Source organism: Camarhynchus parvulus, chromosome 1, assembly GCF_901933205.1.
Source record: "Camarhynchus parvulus chromosome 1, STF_HiC, whole genome shotgun sequence".
Taxonomy (NCBI): Eukaryota; Metazoa; Chordata; class Aves; order Passeriformes; family Thraupidae; genus Camarhynchus; species Camarhynchus parvulus.
The window spans coordinates 379,831-399,319 of NC_044571.1; the positions used below are offsets into that span (position 1 = coordinate 379,831).

At 65.3% G+C, this 19,489-nt stretch overlaps 2 protein-coding genes across 6 annotated transcripts in view; one reads left to right on the forward strand and one right to left on the reverse strand.

Annotated features, from left to right (window-relative positions):
* Positions 1-2,394: 2,394 nt before the first annotated feature.
* On the reverse strand, positions 2,395-10,466 carry RHOG (ras homolog family member G). Its single transcript, XM_030956723.1, has 2 exons — positions 10,335-10,466; positions 2,395-3,598 (listed from the first exon to the last, which is right to left on the reverse strand). The coding sequence occupies exon 2, from the start codon at positions 3,567-3,569 to the stop codon at positions 2,994-2,996; it is 576 nt and encodes a 191-aa protein (XP_030812583.1). The 5' UTR covers positions 3,570-3,598; positions 10,335-10,466; the 3' UTR covers positions 2,395-2,993.
* Positions 10,467-12,522: 2,056 nt separating this feature from the next.
* The window catches only part of STIM1 (stromal interaction molecule 1), a 73,310-nt gene continuing 66,343 nt past the window's right edge, over positions 12,523-19,489 (forward strand). For 3 of the 5 annotated variants that reach the window (XM_030961581.1, XM_030961571.1, XM_030961590.1), the window contains exon 1: positions 12,850-13,135. In XM_030961581.1, coding sequence (XP_030817441.1) covers positions 13,006-13,135 — 130 coding nt within the window. In that variant the 5' untranslated portion in view covers positions 12,850-13,005. Of the gene's footprint in view, positions 12,556-12,608; positions 12,714-12,849; positions 13,136-19,489 lie in introns of those variants that run through there. The other 2 variants (XM_030961562.1, XM_030961554.1) reach the window with 2 other exon arrangements.

Here is a 19,489-nt window from a genome sequence, read left to right on the forward strand (position 1 = left end):
GAATCCTGGGTGCTGGGGTGGGGAATGTGAATCCTGGGTGCTGGGGTGTGAGGTGTGGATCGCTGGAGTGTGGGCTCTGGATCCTGGCTCCTGGGGCTGTGGTGTGGGACGTGTCCCCGGGTGCCGGATGAAGCCCGGGAAGGCTCAGCAAAGCTGGGAAATAGCCAGGAGCCGGGCTGGAGGCGTGGGACTGAGCCCAGCCCGCAGCTGGCGGCCCCGCTCCCCGCCCAGCTCCTGGGGCCGCTCACTTGGCTGCAGATCCTGCAGATCTTATGGATGCTGCAGGGCCAGGGCCAGCCCGGCCCCGGGGACAGAGCCTGGAGCCAGGAGGGCTGGGGCTGGCACTGCTGGGGCTGGGCAGGGGCAGGGGAGCTCCTGGGGGCTTGGTTCCCCCTGTCCCGGGCCATGGTGGGGCCCTGCCCTCGCTGCAGCCCCCCCGGGAGCAGCTGGGAGGGGAAGAGCCATGAGCTCATCCTGCTGTGCTGGGCCAGGGCAGGGCTGTGTCCTGCTTGTGGCATCACAGGGTCCCCTCCTCATCCCAGCCCCCACTGCTACACCAAACCCCACCAGGGTGGCACCTTGCCAGCCCCACAGCGGGACCCGGACGTGGCCATGGGGATCCTCGCTGTGGGAGCAGGACGTGGCTGTGGGGATCCACCACTGTGGGAGCAGGACACGGCCATGGGGATCCTCACTGTGGGAGCAGGACATGGCTGTGGGGATCCTCACTGTGGGAGCAGGACATGGCCATGGGGACCCTCACTGTGGGAGCAGGACATGGCCATGGGGATCACCACTGTGGGAGCAGGACATGGCCGTGGGGATCCCCACAGTGGGAGCAGGACATGGCCATGGGGATCACCACAGTGGGAGCAGGACATGGCTGTGGGGATCCTCACTGTGGGAGCAGGACATGGCTGTGGGGATCCTCACTGTGGGAGCAGGACACGGCCATGGGGATCCTCACTGTGGGAGCAGGACACGGCCATGGGGATCCTCACTGTGGGAGCAGGACATGGCTATGGGGATCCTCACTGTGGGAGCAGGACGTGGCTGTGGGGATCCTCACTGTGGGAGCAGGACGTGGCTGTGGGGATCCTCACTGTGGGAGCAGGACATGGCCGTGGGGATCACCACTGTGGGAGCAGGACACGGGGATCACCACAGTGGGAGCAGACATGGCCATGGGGATCCCCACAGTGGGAGCAGGACAGGGCTGTTGGATGCCCACGGTGGGAGCAGGATTTGGTGCAGCAGGGACCCCTGAGCCCGTGGCTGTGCAGCGGCCCTGGGGCCATGTCCCCTGGCCATGGGCTCCCAGGGTGGGCTCTGCAGGGGCCACGCTCTGCCACAGCCCCGGGAGGCTGCAGGAGGCTGGGCTGGGCTGGGCGGTTGGTGAGCGGGACCCCAGCCCTGCTGTCCACGCGGCCCCGGGCTGGTGTCCCCTGGCGCAGGGGACCAAAGGCGGCTCTGCGGGCGCCGGGTCTCTGCCCTTCCTGCAGGAAGGCCCCGGGGCGGACAAGGGGCCCGTGTCCGGACATGGCCGGCCCCCAGCCCTGCTGCCCACGCCTGCCCCGGCTCTGGTGCCAAGGGGGCAGGGAGCCACGGCCCCGGCTTGTGCCGGGCCAGCCACAGCCCGGAACCTGCAGGACACCCCTGGGCGGACAAGGGCACAGGTCTGCTGCCATGGCCGGCCACAGGACACGGGAACACCGAGGCGCCCGGGGCACAGGAGCACAGGGCTCTGCTGCCATGGCCAGCCACAGGACACGGGAACACCCAGGACACCCCTGGGCACAGGAGCACAGGGCTCTGCTGCCATGGCCAGCCACAGGACACGGGAACACCCAGGACACCCCTGGGCACAGGAGCACAGGGCTCTGCTGCCATCACCAGCCATGGGACATGGGAACACCAAGGACACCCCTGGGCACAGGAACACAGGGCTCTGCCCTCCACCTGCCCCTCCAGAGGCAGTACTGGGGCTGAGGTGGCTGGGGGCTGCCCGGGGGGGACCCCACTCGTGTGCCAATTCCTGCAATGTCCCCATCCTCAGTGTCCCCATTCCCACACAGTTCAATGGCCCCATGGCCACGTCCTGCACTGTCCCCATTGCTGTCCCTTACAATGTCCCCAACCCCCGGGCAGGAGCTCAGCTGGACACAGAGATGGTGGGGTCAGGACTGGCCATGGCAGGGACATCCCGAGGTTCCCCTGGCCATTCCTCCCAGAGGAGAGCCCTGGCAGGCCCCATGAGCACCCTCAGCTTGGCCCTGGCACAGTGAGGGGTCCCAGCCCAGCTCGGGCCATTGACACTCATGTCCCTCCAGGCAGTGTCCCCATGCCCAGGAAAGGTGGGTGCGTGTGGGAGAGCACAGGACACAGGTGGCCTGGGCAGGTTTTTATTTCAGGAGAAGCAATTCTGGGGGTTACAGGTGAGTCCTGCTGCCCTGTGGAGCTCCAGCACCAGCCAGGGCAGGAGCTCTCTACTCTGGCCACACTGGCTCTGCTCTCAGCAGGGCTGCGGGTCCCTGGTGTGGGGCTCACCCCAAACACCCCCCAGGAGCCCCTGGTGCTGCCAGGGGGATCCCGGGGCAGGAGGGGGCAGTGCCAGTGAGATGCTCTGGGCTGGGCGATTGCCCGGGCTGGCACAGAGGGGCTGGGGACGCCCTGTGCCCCAGCTGGTGTAGAGGGTGGGGGTGGCAGGTCCCCGTGGGGTGCTCAGGGCTGCAGTGGGGGTGGCCCAGCCCGGGCATCCCCTTCTCAGGAAGCGTTGCTGTGCCAGGACCGGAGAGGCATCACCAAAAGAGCCGGGGCGGGGCGGGGAGCCCGGTGCCCCCGGCGCGGGCGGCCAGTTAGTGCAAACAAGGTCTGTATTATTAAAGCTGGAGGCTGCGGCTCCCACCGAGGCTCGGGGAGGCACGGGGGTGGCTGGGGGCAGGAGGTGTGCGGGGGCACGGCGGCAGGGCCAGGATCGTCTCTCGGCAGCCCCGTCACAAGAGCACGCAGGGCCTCTTGGGCTTGGCCGGGGCAGGGTTGAGCACGGCCCTCACGGCCTCGGTGAACACATCCTTGATGCCCTCCTGGTTGAGCGCCGAGCACTCCAGGTACTTGACGGCGCGGATCTGCTTGGAGAGGCTGATGCCCTGCTGGGTGGTGATGGGCGCCTGGTTCTGCTCCTTGAGCCGCTTCATGGTCTCGGGGTTGTTCCTCAGATCCTTCTTGGTGCCGACGAGGAGGATGGGCACGCTGGGGCAGTGGTGGCACACCTCGGGGTACCACTTGTGCTTGACGTTCTCGTAGGAGGGCGGGCTGGCGATGGAGAAGCAGATGATGAAGACGTTGGTCTGGGGGTAGGAAAGCGTCCGCAGGCGGTCGTACTCCTCCTGGCCGGCCGTGTCCCACAGGTTTAAGTTTATAGTCCTGCCGTCCACCGTGTTCTGGGCACTGTAGTTGTCAAACACGGTGGGGATGTACTCCTTGGGGAAGGCGTTGGTGGTGTAGCAGATGAGCAGGCAGGTCTTGCCCACCGCCCCGTCACCCACCACCACGCACTTGATGCTCTGCATGCCGGCGCTCCTGGTGTCCCCTCAGCAGCCTGTGGGAAGAGAACAGGCTCAGGGAGGGGACACTCCAGGGCTGGGTCAGTGTGGTCCCCCTGCTCTGACACCCCAAGGATGGGGGCTGCACAAGGGTCACACGCTCCTTGGTTCACCATCCAACCCAGATGAGCTTCCCAGGCAGGCAAATACCCCTGACAGTGACTCCCCCAATGGGGATCTGCCCACCAAGACCCAGGGACAGACATGTGCCACCATGGCCAGTGTATGGGGACCACATTGTCCCCAGGGTGCTGCATCCATGGCAGCCAGGCTGTGGCAGCACCCTGCACCATCCCATGCTGTGCCATGCTGTGCTGTGCCTCCAGCCCAGTGGAGCCAGCAGGGCAGGAGCAGGGCCATCCCGGGGCTGTGGCAGCCCGTGGGCTGTCACCGTTTGTCCCAGCCCCGTCCTGCCCACATCCAAGCAGGGCCGGCGCTGTGGCTGGCGTGGCCCCGGAGCCGGCGTCCGCTCCGGCAGCTGTGTTTATCCCCAATCCCGGAGAGCGTTTTCCTTCCTCAGGTTCCCTCTGCGATTCCCATTAAGGGCTGCATCCTGCTCCCCTTCCTGCCGCTGCCCGGAGCCCGGCGCTGCCCGGCCCTGCCCAGCCGAGGCGGGGGCGCCGCACGGTGCTGGGCTGGGGACGTTTTCCCCCTGGGGCCCGCAGCCCCTTTGCCGCCGGGATGCGGCCGTGCGCAGCCGGTGCCCTCGCATGGGATGGCTGCGGGAGGATGGGAGCGCCGCTCGCGTGCCAGGGACGGGCAGGGAGCGGAGCGCCGGGGCAGAGAAGCCGCAGTGTCCCGCACTCCTGGGCTGGGGTCCCCGCTGCCCAGAGCCCGCTGAGTCCGCAGGGCTGGGGAGGGGGAAGGGCCCGAGCCCCCGGCCCGAGCCCCAGCCCGTCCCTGCCCCCTCGGATGGGGAAGTCGCTCTTCCTCTTCCCGCGCTGACACGCGGCTTCCTGCGGCTGTGCCGTGACCCCCGCCCTGCCTGGCTGTGCCCGACCCCCGGCACAGGCACGGGGGGCGCCAGGGCCGCCCCGCAGCGCTGTGCCTCAGTTTCCCCCCGGGCAGGGACCCCCGCATCCCCGCCGTGTGAGCGGGCAGCGGCGGGGCCCGCACAGGCGGCCCCCCGTCCCCGTCCCCATCCCCACCCCCGCAGGAAGCCCTGCAGGGTCCCCGGGGGCCGCAAGCACAGCCCCGGCCTTTGCCTCCAGTTCGGGAGCCAACACAGCCCGGAGGTTTCCTCACAACGCTTTGCAGCAGTTGCTCAGGCCGGGGCAGGCGCAGGCAGTGCTGGGACTGGAGGGGCACGAGGTGGGGCGGTGGGAGAAGGGACAGAGGGGTGGGACCAGAATCAAAACCGTGGGATCGGGATCAAGGAGGCCAGGACAGTGGGAGAACTGGATCAGGAGGAGCTGGAGCAGGAGCAGGACAGCGGGGGAAGGAAGTGGATCAGAGCAATGGCAGCAGGAGCAGAGGGAGAAGGAGCAGGGCAGTGGGAGGATCAGGGTCATGGGACCAGGATCAGGACTGTGGGAGACCGAGGTCCCTCCGAGGCTGCACAGGGCCACCCTCAGGGACATGCACCTTCCACGGGGGCTGTAACTGCCACCCGCGTCCCCTGGGCCCCTTCTGTCCTGCAGCCACCCCATCCCTTGGCCAGGGCTCCCAGGGCTGGGGGCTGTCCCCAGGGCAGCCCTGCAGTGGGACACAGCTGCCCCTGTCACCCCAAGGCCCCATTTGGCCCGTGTGACTCAGTAAGGACCCAAAGCAGCCCTGAGCAGCAGCCTGGCCCTGTGCCCATCCCACAGTGGGACAGAGCACACGCTGCTGATGCTGAGCCCAAACTGACTGTGGGCATCTTGGGATGAGCTGTATTGGGCAGGAACCATCCCTTCCCCTTCCCCATCCCCATCCCATCCCATCCCATCCCATCCATCCCATCCCATCCCATCCCATCCCCATCCCAGTGCAGAGAAAACACTCTGGGGCATCACCACTGGGAAATGGAGAGGAGGAGGGAAAGGAGGAGGAAGAGGAGGAGAAGGAGGGGCTCGAGGCCAGGGGTCACTTCGCCATCACCCAGCACCCCGGGGGTGTGGAGCCCCAGTGTCCCCAGGTTTGTCACCAGCAGCACACAGCAAACGTGGGCACACACCACGGTGCCCATTCCTGCCATGGCCCCAGGACTCACACAGGAGTGTTCTGGCTCCTGCCAGCCCTGGCACTGCCAGCACCAGGTACGAGGTGCCCGTGGCACAATGAGGGGACCCGCAGGCATGGCCCACACTCACAGGCAAGTGCCTCGCTGAGGAGGGGGTTTTGTGTAGGGCAGAGCCCCCACAGCAGCCCCAAGTCAGTCTGGGTGCCAAGGGGGGGATGTGGGTGCCAGGGGGGTGCCAGGGGGCTCTGGCTCTGTCACGGCCAAGGTTTGCAGCCACAGCCACCACATCTCAGTCCCAACCAGCTCCCCCAGCCCCAGCCAAGCCCCCGACTCACACTCATCTTCCCAGGGAGGATGAGGAGGGACAGTGCTCTGCCCCCTGGGCCCCTGTGTCCCCCAGCAAGGGACAGGAGGGGCGGCAGGAGCCCTCCCAAAGGAACCCCATTCCTGGACAGGCCAGGGGCTGCCTGTTGGCATCCTGGAGGTGCCAGGCAGGGGCTGGAGGTCACCGTGTCCCCACAGCCACGCTGGGGCTCCCGAGGGCCCCGCTGCCCCGGGGCAGGCTGGGCCAGGCCGGGCACACGGGGTGGGTGCCTCGGCCCTGCTGTGCCCCCGCGGCTGCTGCCAGCTCCGCTGCCGGCACAAGGCCAGCTCTGTTCTCCAGGAGACCCGCGGCCCGCACACATTTAACCCCTTCTGCGCCCCGGGATGCCGGGATCAGAGTGGCCTCGTGGGGCTGAGGGGACAGCCCACGGGGGACAGCCCATGGGGGCACCTGCCCCTTGCCAGCCCCAGCAGAGGGGCCCGGGGCAGGAGGGGCGGGAGCTCGGGGCTGCACCGTGCCCAGCCCCGGGGCAGGAGGGGCGGGAGCTCGGGGCTGCACCGTGCCCAGCCCCGGGGCAGGAGAGGTTGGAGCTCGGGGCTGCACCGTGCCCAGCCCCGGGGCAGCAGGGGCGGGAGCTCGGGGCTGCACCGTGCCCAGCCCCGGGGCAGGAGGGGCGGGAGCTCGGGGCTGCACCGTGCCCAGCCCCGGGGTCGCACCCCGAGCCCCCCGGCCCCGCTCCGCACTGCGGTGGCACTCGGGTGGCGTTTGGGGCGCTGTGGAGGCGGCAGGGGGGGCTGTGGGTGACACACGGAGGTCCCCCTCCCATCGCCACCCCCTGGCACGGGGAAAGCGACTCATCTCTTCAGCAGAAAAGGGAAGCAAAACCCTCTGCCAGCGCTCCCGGCCGGGGCAGCCCCCGGGGGTTTTCCGCCGGGGAAGTGGAGCAGCCGCCCCCGTGAGCTCCCTGTCCCACGGTCCCCAAAGCTCCCTGGACCGACCCTGCCCGCCCCAGGCACCCCTTCCCCGCCCCGCAGCACCGGCACACCCCACTGCGGCCCCTCACAGCCCACCGTGCCCCGGGCACCCCGCCCTGCCCCGGGTCCATCGCGGCCTCAGGGACGTGCCCGGGCCCCCCCAGGGCTGGGGTCACCAGCCCCAGGCACTGGGGTCACTCCTGCTCTGGGGGGAGCAGGCACAGCATTGCCGCCCCAGCCCTGCAGCCTGCTCAGCAGCAGAAAGAGGAAATTAATAAAACTGCTAAACTCTCTAAAATAAAACTGCTAAAATGTCTAAACCCCGAGCAGGGACCCCACAGGGGTCCATGGCCATGGTGGGGATGCAGGGACCCCCCAGGGGCCCCCCAGCTCTGCCCCAGGCTCTGCCGTGGCAGCTAAAATAACTCCCGTGCTGAGTCGGAGGGTTTTGATTTCCCTCATTTTCCAGCTGCCGTGACTAATTTCCTCATTTTATTTCCCTCCAGGCCGGGTCCCGCTCTGCTCCTCAACACGGCCACTCCCGGGCCTTGGTCCCTGCCCCAGGAGCTGCCACAGCTCTGCAGCTCCAGGGCTGCAGGCAGAGCCAGGCCCCTCCAGGGGATGATGGATGGATGGATGGATGGATGGATGGATGGATGGATGGATGGATGGATGGATGGATGGATGGATGGATGGATGAATGATGGATGGATGGATGGATGGATGATGGATGATGGATGGATGGATGGATGGATGATGGATGGATGGATGGATGGATGGATGGATGATGGATGATGGATGGATGATGGATGATGGATGATGGATGGATGATGGATGATGGATGGATGGATGGATGGATGGATGGATGGATGGATGATGGATGGATGGAGGGATGATGGATGGATGGATGGATGGATGGATGGATGATGGATGGATGGATGGATGGATGGATGGATGGATGATGGATGATGGATGGATGGATGGATGGATGATGGATGGATGGATGGATGGATGGATGGATGGATGATGGATGATGGATGGATGGATGGATGATGGATGATGGATGGATGATGGATGATGGATGGATGGATGGATGGATGGATGGATGGATGGATGATGGATGGATGGAGGGATGATGGATGGATGGATGGATGATGGATGATGGATGGATGGATGGATGATGGATGATGGATGGATGATGGATGATGGATGGAGGGATGATGGATGGATGGATGGATGGATGGATGGATGGATGGATGGATGGATGATGGATGGATGGATGGATGGATGGATGATGGATGATGGATGGATGGATGGATGATGGATGGATGGATGGATGATGGATGATGGATGGATGATGGATGATGGATGGATGGATGATGGATGATGGATGGATGATGGATGATGGATGGATGGATGGATGGATGGATGATGGATGGATGGATGGATGGATGGATGATGGATGGATGGATGATGGATGGATGATGGATGGATGATGGATGATGGATGGATGATGGATGATGGATGGATGGATGATGGATGGATGATGGATGGATGGATGGATGGATGGATGGATGGATGGATGGATGGATGATGGATGGATGGATGGATGGATGGATGGATGGATGGATGGATGGATGGATGGATGGATGATGGATGGATGATGGATGGATGATGGATGATGGATGGATGGATGATGGATGGATGGATGGATGGATGGATGGATGGATGGATGGATGGATGGATGGATGGATGGAGCCAGTCCAGGCTCCATGGCCTCCAGCAGGTGCCAGCGCTGGGTGGCAGCACCGTGCTGCTCCAGCACCTCTCTGGACACAGCCAAACTCAACCCACTTCCACACACAGCCCACACCTGCACCATGGCCAGCATGGCCCAGCACCCCCACAACTGCCCACAGACACTGCTGGAGCCTGGGCCAGCCCCCTCCCACCACAGCCCAGCCCCTGGGCCCCCTCCCACCACAGCCCAGCCCCTGGGCCCCCTCCCACCGCGCTGCCACCACAGCCTGTCCCCATGGGCCACACACGGTACCTCAGTACCTCAGTGGCTTCTCCTTCCCCCAAGCCAAGCGGGGAAGCCCCCAGCCCCCCGCAGGCTCCAGGGGACCCGCGGGTGTCCCCACGCTGACTGAGTGAGCCAGTGACCCCGGGGGAGACCCGGGGGGAGCCCATGACGAGCACCCACGGCCGCAGGGACAGCCCTGGCCCGTCCTGGCTGCTGCACACGTGTGGCAGCGCCTGCGAGGGATGTGTGGGGTCACACAGGGGGTCAGTGGGTCACTGCAGGGGACAGTGCAGGGGGCAGTGGGGTCAGTGCAGTGGAACAGTGCTGGGGGCATCACTGGGGTCACTGTGGGGCGCTCGGGGGTCCGTGTGGGGGGTCAGGTCAGGGGGATCAGGGGGATCAGGGGGTCAGAGCAGCGGAACAGTGCCGGGGAGAGGTCAGTGGGGTCAGTGCAGTGCTGGTCAGGGCGGGGGCTCAGTGGTCACTGCACGGGGGTCGGGGGGGCCAGAGCAGTTGGGAGCAGTGCAGGTGGGGCAGTGCAGGGGGGTCAGTGCAGGGGGGTCGGTGCAGGTGGGTCAGTGCAGGGGGTCGGTGCAGGGGGGTCAGTGCAGGTGAGTCAGTGCAGGTGGGTCAGTGCAGGTGGGTCGGTGCAGGGGGTCGGTGCAGGGGGGTCGGTGCAGGGGCCGGTGCAGGGGCCGGTGGGTCAGGACGGGGCCGGGGTCCCGCGGTCCGCGCAGCGCCCCCCGGTGTCGCGCAGCCCCTGCAGCGCCAGGCCGGGAGCGGGCCGGGGGTGCGGCCGCCGATCCGGCGGGTGCGGGGCCGGGGGGTCCCGCCGAGGGGGCCGGGCCTCGCCCGTTTCTGTCCCCGCTCTGTCCCGGCTGCTGCCGGGCCCGCTCCCGCCCAAAACTCCGCTCCTCCGGCACCGCGGTCCCCCGTTATCCCCGGCTGTCCCGTTACCCCGGGCCCCGCTATCCCTGACGGTTCCGTTATCCCCGGCGGTTCCGTTCCCCCCGGCGGTCCCCTCGTGCCCGCAGCTCCGCTATCGCATCCCGTTCCCCCCGGCAGCTCCGTTCTCCCCGGCACTCCCGTTATCCCCCGTGGTCCCGCTCCGGGCGGGTCCCGCGGCCGCCGCCCCCGCCCTGGCCCCGACCGGCGGCTCCTCCCGCCCCCGCCCGGAGCCCGGCCCGGCGGGGGACCCCGGCCGCGGGACCCCCGGCCCCGCCCGGTGCCCCGGCCCCGCACTCACCCCGGGGCATGGCGCGGCGGCGGGCGCGGGGCCGGGGCGGCAGCGGCAGCGGGACGAAGAGCAGGACGAGGAGGAGGAGGAGGAGGAGGAAGTCTGCGGCCGCCTCCTCCGCCGCCCCGGGCGGTCCCGCGGAGAAACTTCCCCCGCCGCGCCCGGCCCCCCGCGCCCGCCGCTTCCTTCCTCGGCCCGGGCCCGGGCAGCGCAGCCGCCGCGCCCCCGCCATCGGCCCGGCTGCGGCAGCGCCGGGACACGGCCCCGGCACCGCCCCGAGCAGCCCCGGGGCCGGGGGGACAGGGACCCTCCTCCCTCGCGCTGGGGACAGGGACACACCGGGACAGCCCCTGCCAGCCGGGGGCACAGAGCTCTGGGGTGCAGGGGGGAGGTGACACCCCTGCCCTCGGGGTGCCTCGGGGTGTGCGTGGGGAGGGGGTGGCAGCACAGGGGTGACAGCACAGGGGTGACAGCACAGGGGGTGACAGCACAGGGGTGACAGCACAGGGGTGGCAGCACAGGGGGTGACAGCACAGGGGTGACAGCACAGGGGTAATAGCACAGGGGTGGCAGCACAGGGGTGGCAGCACAGGGGTGACAGCACAGGGGGTGACAGCACAGGGGTGACAGCACAGGGGTGGCAGCACAGGGGGTGACAGCACAGGGGGTGACAGCACAGGGGACCAGCTGCCCCTGGGGTACTGGGGCTCCCCTGCTGCACCCCCAGGGGGAGTGGGGGTCCCAGTGTGCTGTGGGAGTGCCCCCCACACCCCCGAGGCCAGAGGAGCCCGGGCGCTGTGAGGGTCCCCCCAAGGGCCGGGTCCCCCAATCTGAGGGTCCCCCCAAGGGCCGGGTCCCCCAGCAGGGCCTGCAGCCCATGGGGGTCACTGGGGCAGGAGGGGCTTGTGGGGGACACCCGGGATGGAGGGGACGCAGCTCCCGGGAGTGAGTGGCCTGTCCCCATCCCTGTGGCCTGTCCCCATCCCTGTGGCCTGTCCCCATCCTCATCTCGGGGTCTGCAGGTGTGGGACCCCTGCCCACCACCAGCATCTTCCCCAGTGCCAGCACGGGGACCAGAACCCAAGGGAGACTGGACATCATCCAGGACATCAGCCTGACATCAGCCTGGACATCATCCGGGACATCAGCCTGGACAGAAGGCAGCCCCGTGTCCCGGCCTGGACACCCATCATGGCCAGGAGTCCCCACAAGGGGCCAGCCTGGGACCCCCAGGCCAGACTGGCAGTGTGGGCACCCGGCTGGGAGGAGCCTGCTCCAGGGACAGGGGACACACACCAGCAGGGCTGTCACTTCTCGGAGCACCCCGGCCGAGTGGGACAGATGTGGGGGTGGGACAGGTGTGGGGGTGGGACAGGTGTGGGGGTGGGACAGGTGTGGGGGTGGGACAGGTGTGGGGGTGGGACAGATGTGAGCTCCCCGTCCCCGCCCAGGCAGTGGCCTCTGGGCACGCTGGTGGCGCCGCTCCAGCCGTGCCACCGGGAGCTCGTGGCCCGGCAGGTGTCCCAGCTCTGGGAGGTGTCGCAATCTCCTCAGCCCCGCTGCGAACCAGGAGCCACGTGCTGGGACCCCAAGTGTCTCTGCCCAGAGAGCCGGGGTGGCTGACACGTCGGGGTGGCTGACACGTCAGGGTGTGTCACATATTGGGGTGTCCCACATGTCAGGTGGTGTCACATGTTGTGGTGTGTCCCATGTCACGATGTGTCTGTCCTACCACGGTGTGTCCCCTGTCGGGGTGTGTCCCCTGTCTCGGTGTGTCCCATGGGCTGTCTCCCCTGTCGCAGTGTGTCCCATGTCCCGGTGTGTGTCCCCTGTCGCGGTGTGTTCCCCGCCGCACTGTGTCCCCTATCTAGGTGTCTCGCCTGTCGCGGTGTGTCCCCTACCGCGATGTGCCTCCTGTCGCTGTGTGTCCCATGGGCTGTGTCCCCTGTCCCGGTGTGTCCCCTATCGCGATGTGTCCCATGGGCTGTCTCGCCTGTCGCGGTGTGCCCCATGTCGGTGTGCCCCATGTAGCGATGTGTCCCGGTCCCCCGTGTCCCGCCATTCCCCTCTCCGCCCACCAGAGGTCGCTGCGCGCCAGCGCCGTGCGCGCGCGGGCGGGAGCGGGGGCGTGGCCACGTGCCCGCCCCGTTGGCTCCGCCCCCGGTGGGTGTGATCCGGCGGCGCTTAGCCACGCCCCCTGTCAGCGCGCGCGCGGCGGCGCCAGGGCCCGGTGCGTAGGGCGGCGCGCGGGGGGGCGGACGAGACCACCGCGGCGGCGGACGGGGGGGTGCGAGGCTGTCCCGGCACAGACGGAGCGGAGTTTTCCGGGAGGCACCGCTGCCAGGAGGCGGCGGAGGGACGGAGCGGGCCGGGCAGGCTCTAGCGGAGGTGGCGGGAAGCGGGGTTATCCTGGCAGAGCGCAGAGGGGCCGGCGGGGTTACCCCGGGAAGAGACCACTGAGGGCGGGGGGACTGGGGCTGTCCCGGGACAGACCACTGCGGCGGGGGGGGAGGCTGTCCTGGGAGAGACCACTGCGGGTCGGGGGGGCAGAGGGTTCCGGTAGCCGGTGCGCGGCCGCAGCTGGCGGCGGTGCCGGGATAGCCGGGATAACCGGGACACTCCACGGGCCTCCAGCCGGTGCCGATGCCGAGGAGCAGCTGACGGCGGCGGGGACGCGGAAATGGAGCCGCGGCCGGGCCGGGCCGTGCGGGCGCTGTGCGGCCTCTTCCTCCTCCTCCTCCTCGTCCTGCAGCATCCCGGCCGCGCCGAGCGGGCCCCCGGCTCCCACCTGGACGACTCGGCCATCGCAGGTGAGCCCCCGGCCGGGCCCCGCGGTGCCCTGCCCGCCCCGCCGGGCGCGGGCGCTGCCCGGGGAAGGCCGTGCCACCCCCCCCGCACTCCGTTTTGGGGCCATTCCTCCGCCTTTCGGGCAAGAGCTGCGGTGATCCCCGCTTCGGGACCCCGCAAGGACCCAAATAACCCCGGTTTGTTCCTGCAGCGGGCTCCGGCTGTTTGAGTCAAAAGTTTTAAATTTCAGCTCATTTACAATATTGCGCTCTTCGTTAAATGGCATCGACTGGGAGCGGTTGGCGGGATTTAGGATAATTTTGTGTTATTTACTCGTTCGCCCCGCGGTAACGAGAGCGATGCCGGGAGCTGGGGACCCGAGGGTTCCTCAGGAGCTGTTTCGGGGCCGTTCCGCTGCGGGAGCCCAGCAGTGCAGGGAGCCCCAGTCCCACCTGAGGAGCACGGCCGGCACAGCCCGGGCGCTCTGCTCGCCCCGTTCCGATCCCCTCCGCCCCGAGAGCCGCGCGGGCAGCGGGAGCCGAGCCCCGGCACGCTGCGGGCTTGCCCCGGAGCCGGCTCCGTGGGCTCCGTGGGCTCCGTGTCCTTGTGGCGGTGCCCGAGGTCAGCCGGAGCTGTGAGCCGGGCCCGGGCCGGGCCCGGCCCCGGGCAGCTCCGGGCACCGGCGGTGCCGAGCCCCGCTGCCGGGACCCCCGGGTGCCGCCCGGCCCGGGCAGGCCTGTCTGGGGGCGGCTCGGGCGCTGTGGGCGCGGGGAAGGAGCTGGGCCGGTGTTTGGATGCTGGTGTTTGATGGAAGGCGCCGCAGCGGAGCCCTGGGAAGGGCTCGGCTCCGAGCCTGGGGCTTGCCGGGGGCAAGGAGCGGGGCAAGGAGCCGGCCCTGGAGCGGGGGAGCAGCACAACCATGGGCAGCTCGGGGTGTGAGCCCGGGCAGCTCGGCGGGTCCGGCCCGGCCCGGGATGGGGTCTGTCACTGGCTGTGTCCGGGACCAGGGCTCCTCATCCCCTCTGGCCGTGCCCCTGAACCCTCGGGCCCGTTCGCATCCAGTCTGCTCCACTGAGGAAACTGGATCTCCGCAGTCCTTGCGAAGCAAGGTTTGTGCCTCCAAGGAATTTCCAGCGCGGTTATTTTTGGAGGCCCTGCAGAAGTGTGGCAGCCTGGGTGATTCAGCTGCTGCCTGTGCTCTTGGCGAGCGGAGGCAGCCCCGGCACGGGCGGCAGCGCTGCCCCCGCCGCGGCTGCTCCAGCGCTTCGGGTCACGCTGGGCCGTGGTTTGGCTCTGAACCGCCATGGGACTCCTGGCTGGCTCGGTCGGAGCCCCAAAGTGCAGGAATGTGGCCAGGGAGGGATCGCTGTCCCCTGCTCCGTGTCCCGTCCCGGGGCAGCCGGGCGGGCTCCGTGCCCTCTGCTGCCGCGGCTCCCCCGAGGTCTCTTGGCCGCTGGGTTCGGAGCTCTCCGAGCTGTGGCTCCCAGCAGGGAATGTCCCCAGCCGGCACGGGACACGCTTTGCCCGCTGTTTTCCCTGGAAGCAGAAGGTGTTGGCTGCTCGGTGGGAGGCAGAGGTGAGTGCTGGACGTTTCTGAAAGTGAAAGTGCTCGGCTTTGACACGTTTTCCAACGTGCAAAGGTGCCTTTTTTTTATTATTTTAATTCTTTAATCAGGATGGCAGGATTTGAACGATCGGGGAAGTTTCTCAGGCAGTGCAGGGAAGTGCTTGCAGAGAGCAGGAGCCTGAGCTGCAGCACTTCTTGGGCTGCTGGGGTTGCTCTGCACACTCAGGGGATGCATCAGCAGGTTTTACAGAGGATTAGGAATGATCCCGATTCATAGTTTGGGAGATATTTTAAGCAAGAGTTTGAAATGGGTGGGTTTATCCATGCAGGAAGATAAGAGTTGGTGACTGAGCCCCGGGGAAAACCACATTTTCTCCTGGCTTTGACTCCCTCAGAGGCGAATTGAGGCCTTAATCTTTGCTCTGTAATCTTTTCCTGCCGGGATCACGCTGAAGTTTGGTTCCACTCGGCAGCGCAGGAGCCCTGTAAGGAGGTGTGGGGGGTTTGGAGCCCCTGGCCCTGCCCGAGGCCAGGTCTGGGCTCCTGCCGCTGTCGCAGGATGTGTGACGGCCCCACGGCATTGTTTGCACCCGCCCTGGTTATTTTTAGCCCGAATTTGTCAGGCTGCAGCCCGGCCCGGGACCTTTTCACACCCCCTAAAAGGGGGCAAACCAGGCTCCTCAGGGACAAACTGGACTTCCAGGAATTTTTCCCCCCTTTTCTGCTCATTTGCTGTACTGTGGCTGTTGCCCAGATCAGTCAGGTTTTGGTGCTTTTTCTGGTCCTTATCAGAACATTCTCCGGGGCTGTGGCCAGTGTTTTACATGAGTTTTATGTGGGCCATCAAAATATGACCCTTTGTTTGAGTCAATGTCTTAAACTTCATCTCATTTAAAATATTGATCTTCCTCAGCTGCCTCTTCCTCCTTAAATCACATCACCTGCAACCAGTGTGTGGGATTTAGGGTTATTTTTATTTTAATTGCTTGCCCTCTGTGCAGCCCGGCACAGGTGGGCACTCGCAGGTGTGTTTGTAGGAGATGCAAGGAAAGCTGACTGTGGAGGGATGGGGTTTGGATGGCTGGGGCTCATCCCTGGGTCACAAACATTCCCAGGTGTGTTTGTAGGAGATGCAAGGAAAGCTGACTGTGGAGGGATGGGGTTTGGTTGGCTGGGGCTCATCCCTGGTTCACAAACACTCGCAGGTGGAAACACAAACATCCCAGGTGTGTTTGTAGGAGATGCAAGGAAAGCTGACTGTGGAGGGATGGGGTTTGGATGGCTGGGGCTCATCCCTGGGTCACAAACACTCCCAGGTGTGTTTGTAGGAGATGCAAGGAAAGCTGACTGTGCAGAGGCGGGGTTTGGATGGCTGGGGCTCATCCCTGGCTCCCTCACTGGTGACAGCTTCCCCCTGCAGATCCAGGGGGATCCAGACCCCCCTGCAATAATATGGAAGTGGTGCCAGCCTGCATTGCCCTGAGCCTTATTTCATTGTGCAGGGAATTCCTTCCTGGGGCCTGGCATCCACAGGGATCTGGGGCCTCCTGTTCTGGCATCCTTGAGGCAGGTCAGGGATCATGGTGTGGATTTTCCCTCTTTCCTGCAGCAGCTCAGAGGTGGGCTCTGAATTCTGTGTTGGGTGGAGGCATTTTTGGGTGATGCCTCAGAGGGTGGCAAGGGCTGGGCTCTGGTGCAGGGCTGGCACGGGTTTGGTGGCTTTCCCTCTTTCCACAGCAGCTCCTCTTTCTCATCCTTGCTCCTTCTCCTGCCCTGTCTCCTGCTTCGCTGATTCCTTTGTCACAACCCTTCTTGAGTCATCTTTGCTCTTATCTCAGTGCTTTAAAGAACAAGTTAAAACCACATCCTGATCGTGTCAGTGCCCAAGGCTGGAGGGCTGCGCCCAGGGCTGTTCCTGTGTTTGCCTGGAACACCTGGAGCTGCCCTTAACCCCAGGGAGCGTCCTGTGGGACAAAGTCGGGGTGAGGAGGGGGGGCTGCAGCCACAGGCTGGTGGCTGTCATCAATTCCAGAGGGGAGAATGTGAATTTCTGGTGAGGAGGCTGTGCCCAAGCCCTGTCTGTCCTTGCCATCCCAAGGCCCAGGGGGTCCCTGGAAGTGAATCCTTCACTGCAAAACCTCTGCCTTGGGAAGTGCTGGGTTTGGGCTTCAAATCAGCTTGAGGGATTTTGTCCTGTGAGCAGGACGAGGCTTCGTGGAGCCGTGGGAGCTCAGTGGTGGCTCGTCCTGCAGGGTGGGACACGCTGGGTCTGTGTCCTTCCACACACCTGGGCGAGTTCATGGGGCACAGTGACCCGCTGTGCCCTCCTTGCTTTGATAAAATACCTTGTAAGGGAGATTCTGCTATTAAATTAATTCCTTGGAGGGGTTCACTGAGTAGAAATTGCACCTGTGAGCAGCAGCTTTGGGCTGGGTGAGGGAGACGAAGCAGTTGTGGGAATACTTGGAGAGCTGTGCCAGGGAAAAGTCCATGTTCTTCCCCAGCTCAGCTGGAAGCACAGCCTCGGCTTCCTTCGGGAATGAAACTCATCTCGAGGAATTGCCATTCTGAGAGCTGGAAAAATCGTGTTTTGACCGCAAAGTGGCCTCATGTGGAGAAGGAGGAGGAGCAGGGCCGGCTGGGCAGCGCTGGGGCTGCTGGGGAGCTCCTGGCTCCCTCCAGCTCATTCCCTTCCCTGCTTGGCCCAGAAACTTGGAGTAATGCTGAGCTGGATCAGAGAGAGGCTCTTAATTTAATTTCTTGTTAGATTTATTTATTTGCTGCCTTGGAAAGCAGCTGTCTCCGTGTCTGCTGTGCCCCTGGGGTGGTCCCTTCCTGCAGGAGGGTGCAGGGGGAGCAGCTGGGGCTGCAAGGAGCTGCAGCTCCTGCTCCAAACCTGGCTTTGGGTTGGCCTTTCCCGCCGTGGGGCAGGGATACACACACCCACGTGGAAGTCCAAGGCAGCAATCCCTCTGTCCTTTCCATGCTTTGCTCTCAGGAGGGCACGGAGCAGACAGTGTGTGAGGAAGGAGCCTCCTGACATCCCTGGTGGTGCAGCTGCAGGCTCTGGGATGCTCTGGTGGTCCTGGAGCAGAGCCTCATTCCAAGAAGAGCGAGAAGGAGAAGCACTTTGTGTTTCTGTGGCCTGCTCAGCTGGTGTTTGGCTTGTGGGCTGCCTGGGTGTCTTGGTACACCACAATTCCCTGTGGGAGCTCTCTCCTCCTTGGGGCAGGGGCTGGAGGGATGGGTGAGTGTCTGGGGACAGCCCAGGGGAGCTGAGGTACCCTCGGGGAGGTGTGGTTCATGATCTGCCTGCCATTCGGGGAGGGAGGGGAGCTAAAAGGCCATCCTGGTATTTAGGGGCTGCCCAGGGAGCTTTGCAGTGCCCATCCCTGCAGGTGTGCCCTGGAGGTGGCACTGAGTGCTCTGGGCTGGGGACAAGGTGCCCATGGGGCACAGCTGGCACTCCATGGGCAGGCAGGGCTGTGCCAGCCCCGGGGATTTGGGGATTTGTTAGTAAAATATCCCTTTGTGTGAGCTGGTGGCTGAACAGCAGCACTTCCCTGGGTGACCCCTGTCCTGCTGCTGTCCCACTTGGAGGCTGTGCTGGCAGTGCCTCGTGTCCCTGGTGCTTCCAAGCCCAGGGCAGTGCCAGCCCTGGCCACCCTTCGGTGCTGGACTGTGCCCAGCCTGGCATTCTGCTCCCCAGAGCCCTAATTGCACAAACTTATTGGTGTTAAAAAAGCTGTTTCCTCCATTAATTAGCTTTGCTTTGAATCCAGAGAAGGAGAAATAAACTCCTGGCAGGCAGGGGAGTTGTGCCTCTCCCTGGGCACCTCTGGATTGCCTCTGGAAAGGCCCTTTGGGACCAGGGTGGTTCCTGTTCTGGCTGGCTCAGCTGTGTGGAGCCCTGCTCTGGGTAACTGCAGGGGCAGGAAGGTGCTGGAAACAGGAGCTGGGACCTTCACTGTCCTTGGGTGAGGGTCTGGGGATCCCCCTGCCCCCAGCTGGAGAAGGAGACTCCATCAGCCCTCTTTGTGTCAGTCAGGTCCTACTGGGGAGAAATCCTTCCCTGGCAGGGTGGGCAGGCCCTGGCACAGGGTGCCCAGAGCAGCTGGGGCTGCCCCTGGATCCCTGGCAGTGCCCAAGGCCAGGCTGGACACTGGGGACAGTGGGAGGTGTCCCTGCCATGGCAGGGGTGGGATGGGATGGAGTTTAGGAGCCTCTAAGCCCAGTCCAGTGTGGGATGCTGTGAATAGTGGGGGTTTTGGCCTCTTTTCTGCCTTCTCCCTGTTCCCAGATGCAGCCCTGGGACCTGCTGCTTCCCCCTCCCGCCTTCCAGGCTCTCTCTGATGCTGGAATTTGGGGATATTTCCTGTGGAGACAGCACTCTCGTGCTGAGTCTGCTCTGCTCCCATGGCTGATCCACGCTGGGCTCTCTGGAGCACTTTAATTTTCCCTCACCTTCATTTCCCCAGCCCCTGCAGCCATGCCTGATTAATTTTGTGGCACCTCCAGAGCTCTGGTTCAGTTTTAGGAGCTGGTGCTGGCAGGGACAGGGACTCTTTAATTAAAGCCATTGCTCTGTCACTCCTGCAGCACATGGGAGCCTTGAGGAGCTCCTGCCTCACGCTGTGCCAGGGCCTCACCACTGACAGGGAGTAATTTCTGCCCAAGATCCCATCCAGCCCTGCCCTCTGGCACTGGCAGCCATTCCCTGGGTGCTGTCCCTGCAGGCCTTGTCCCCAGTCCCTCTGCAGCTCTCCTGGAGCCCCTTCAGGCCCTGCCAGGGGCTCTGCGCTCTCTGCAA

Excerpts from the sequence above, each read along its gene's own strand:
- RHOG (XM_030956723.1), bottom strand. The coding sequence starts at position 3,569 with ATGCAGAGCATCAAGTGCGTGGTGGTGGGTGACGGGGCGGTGGGCAAG.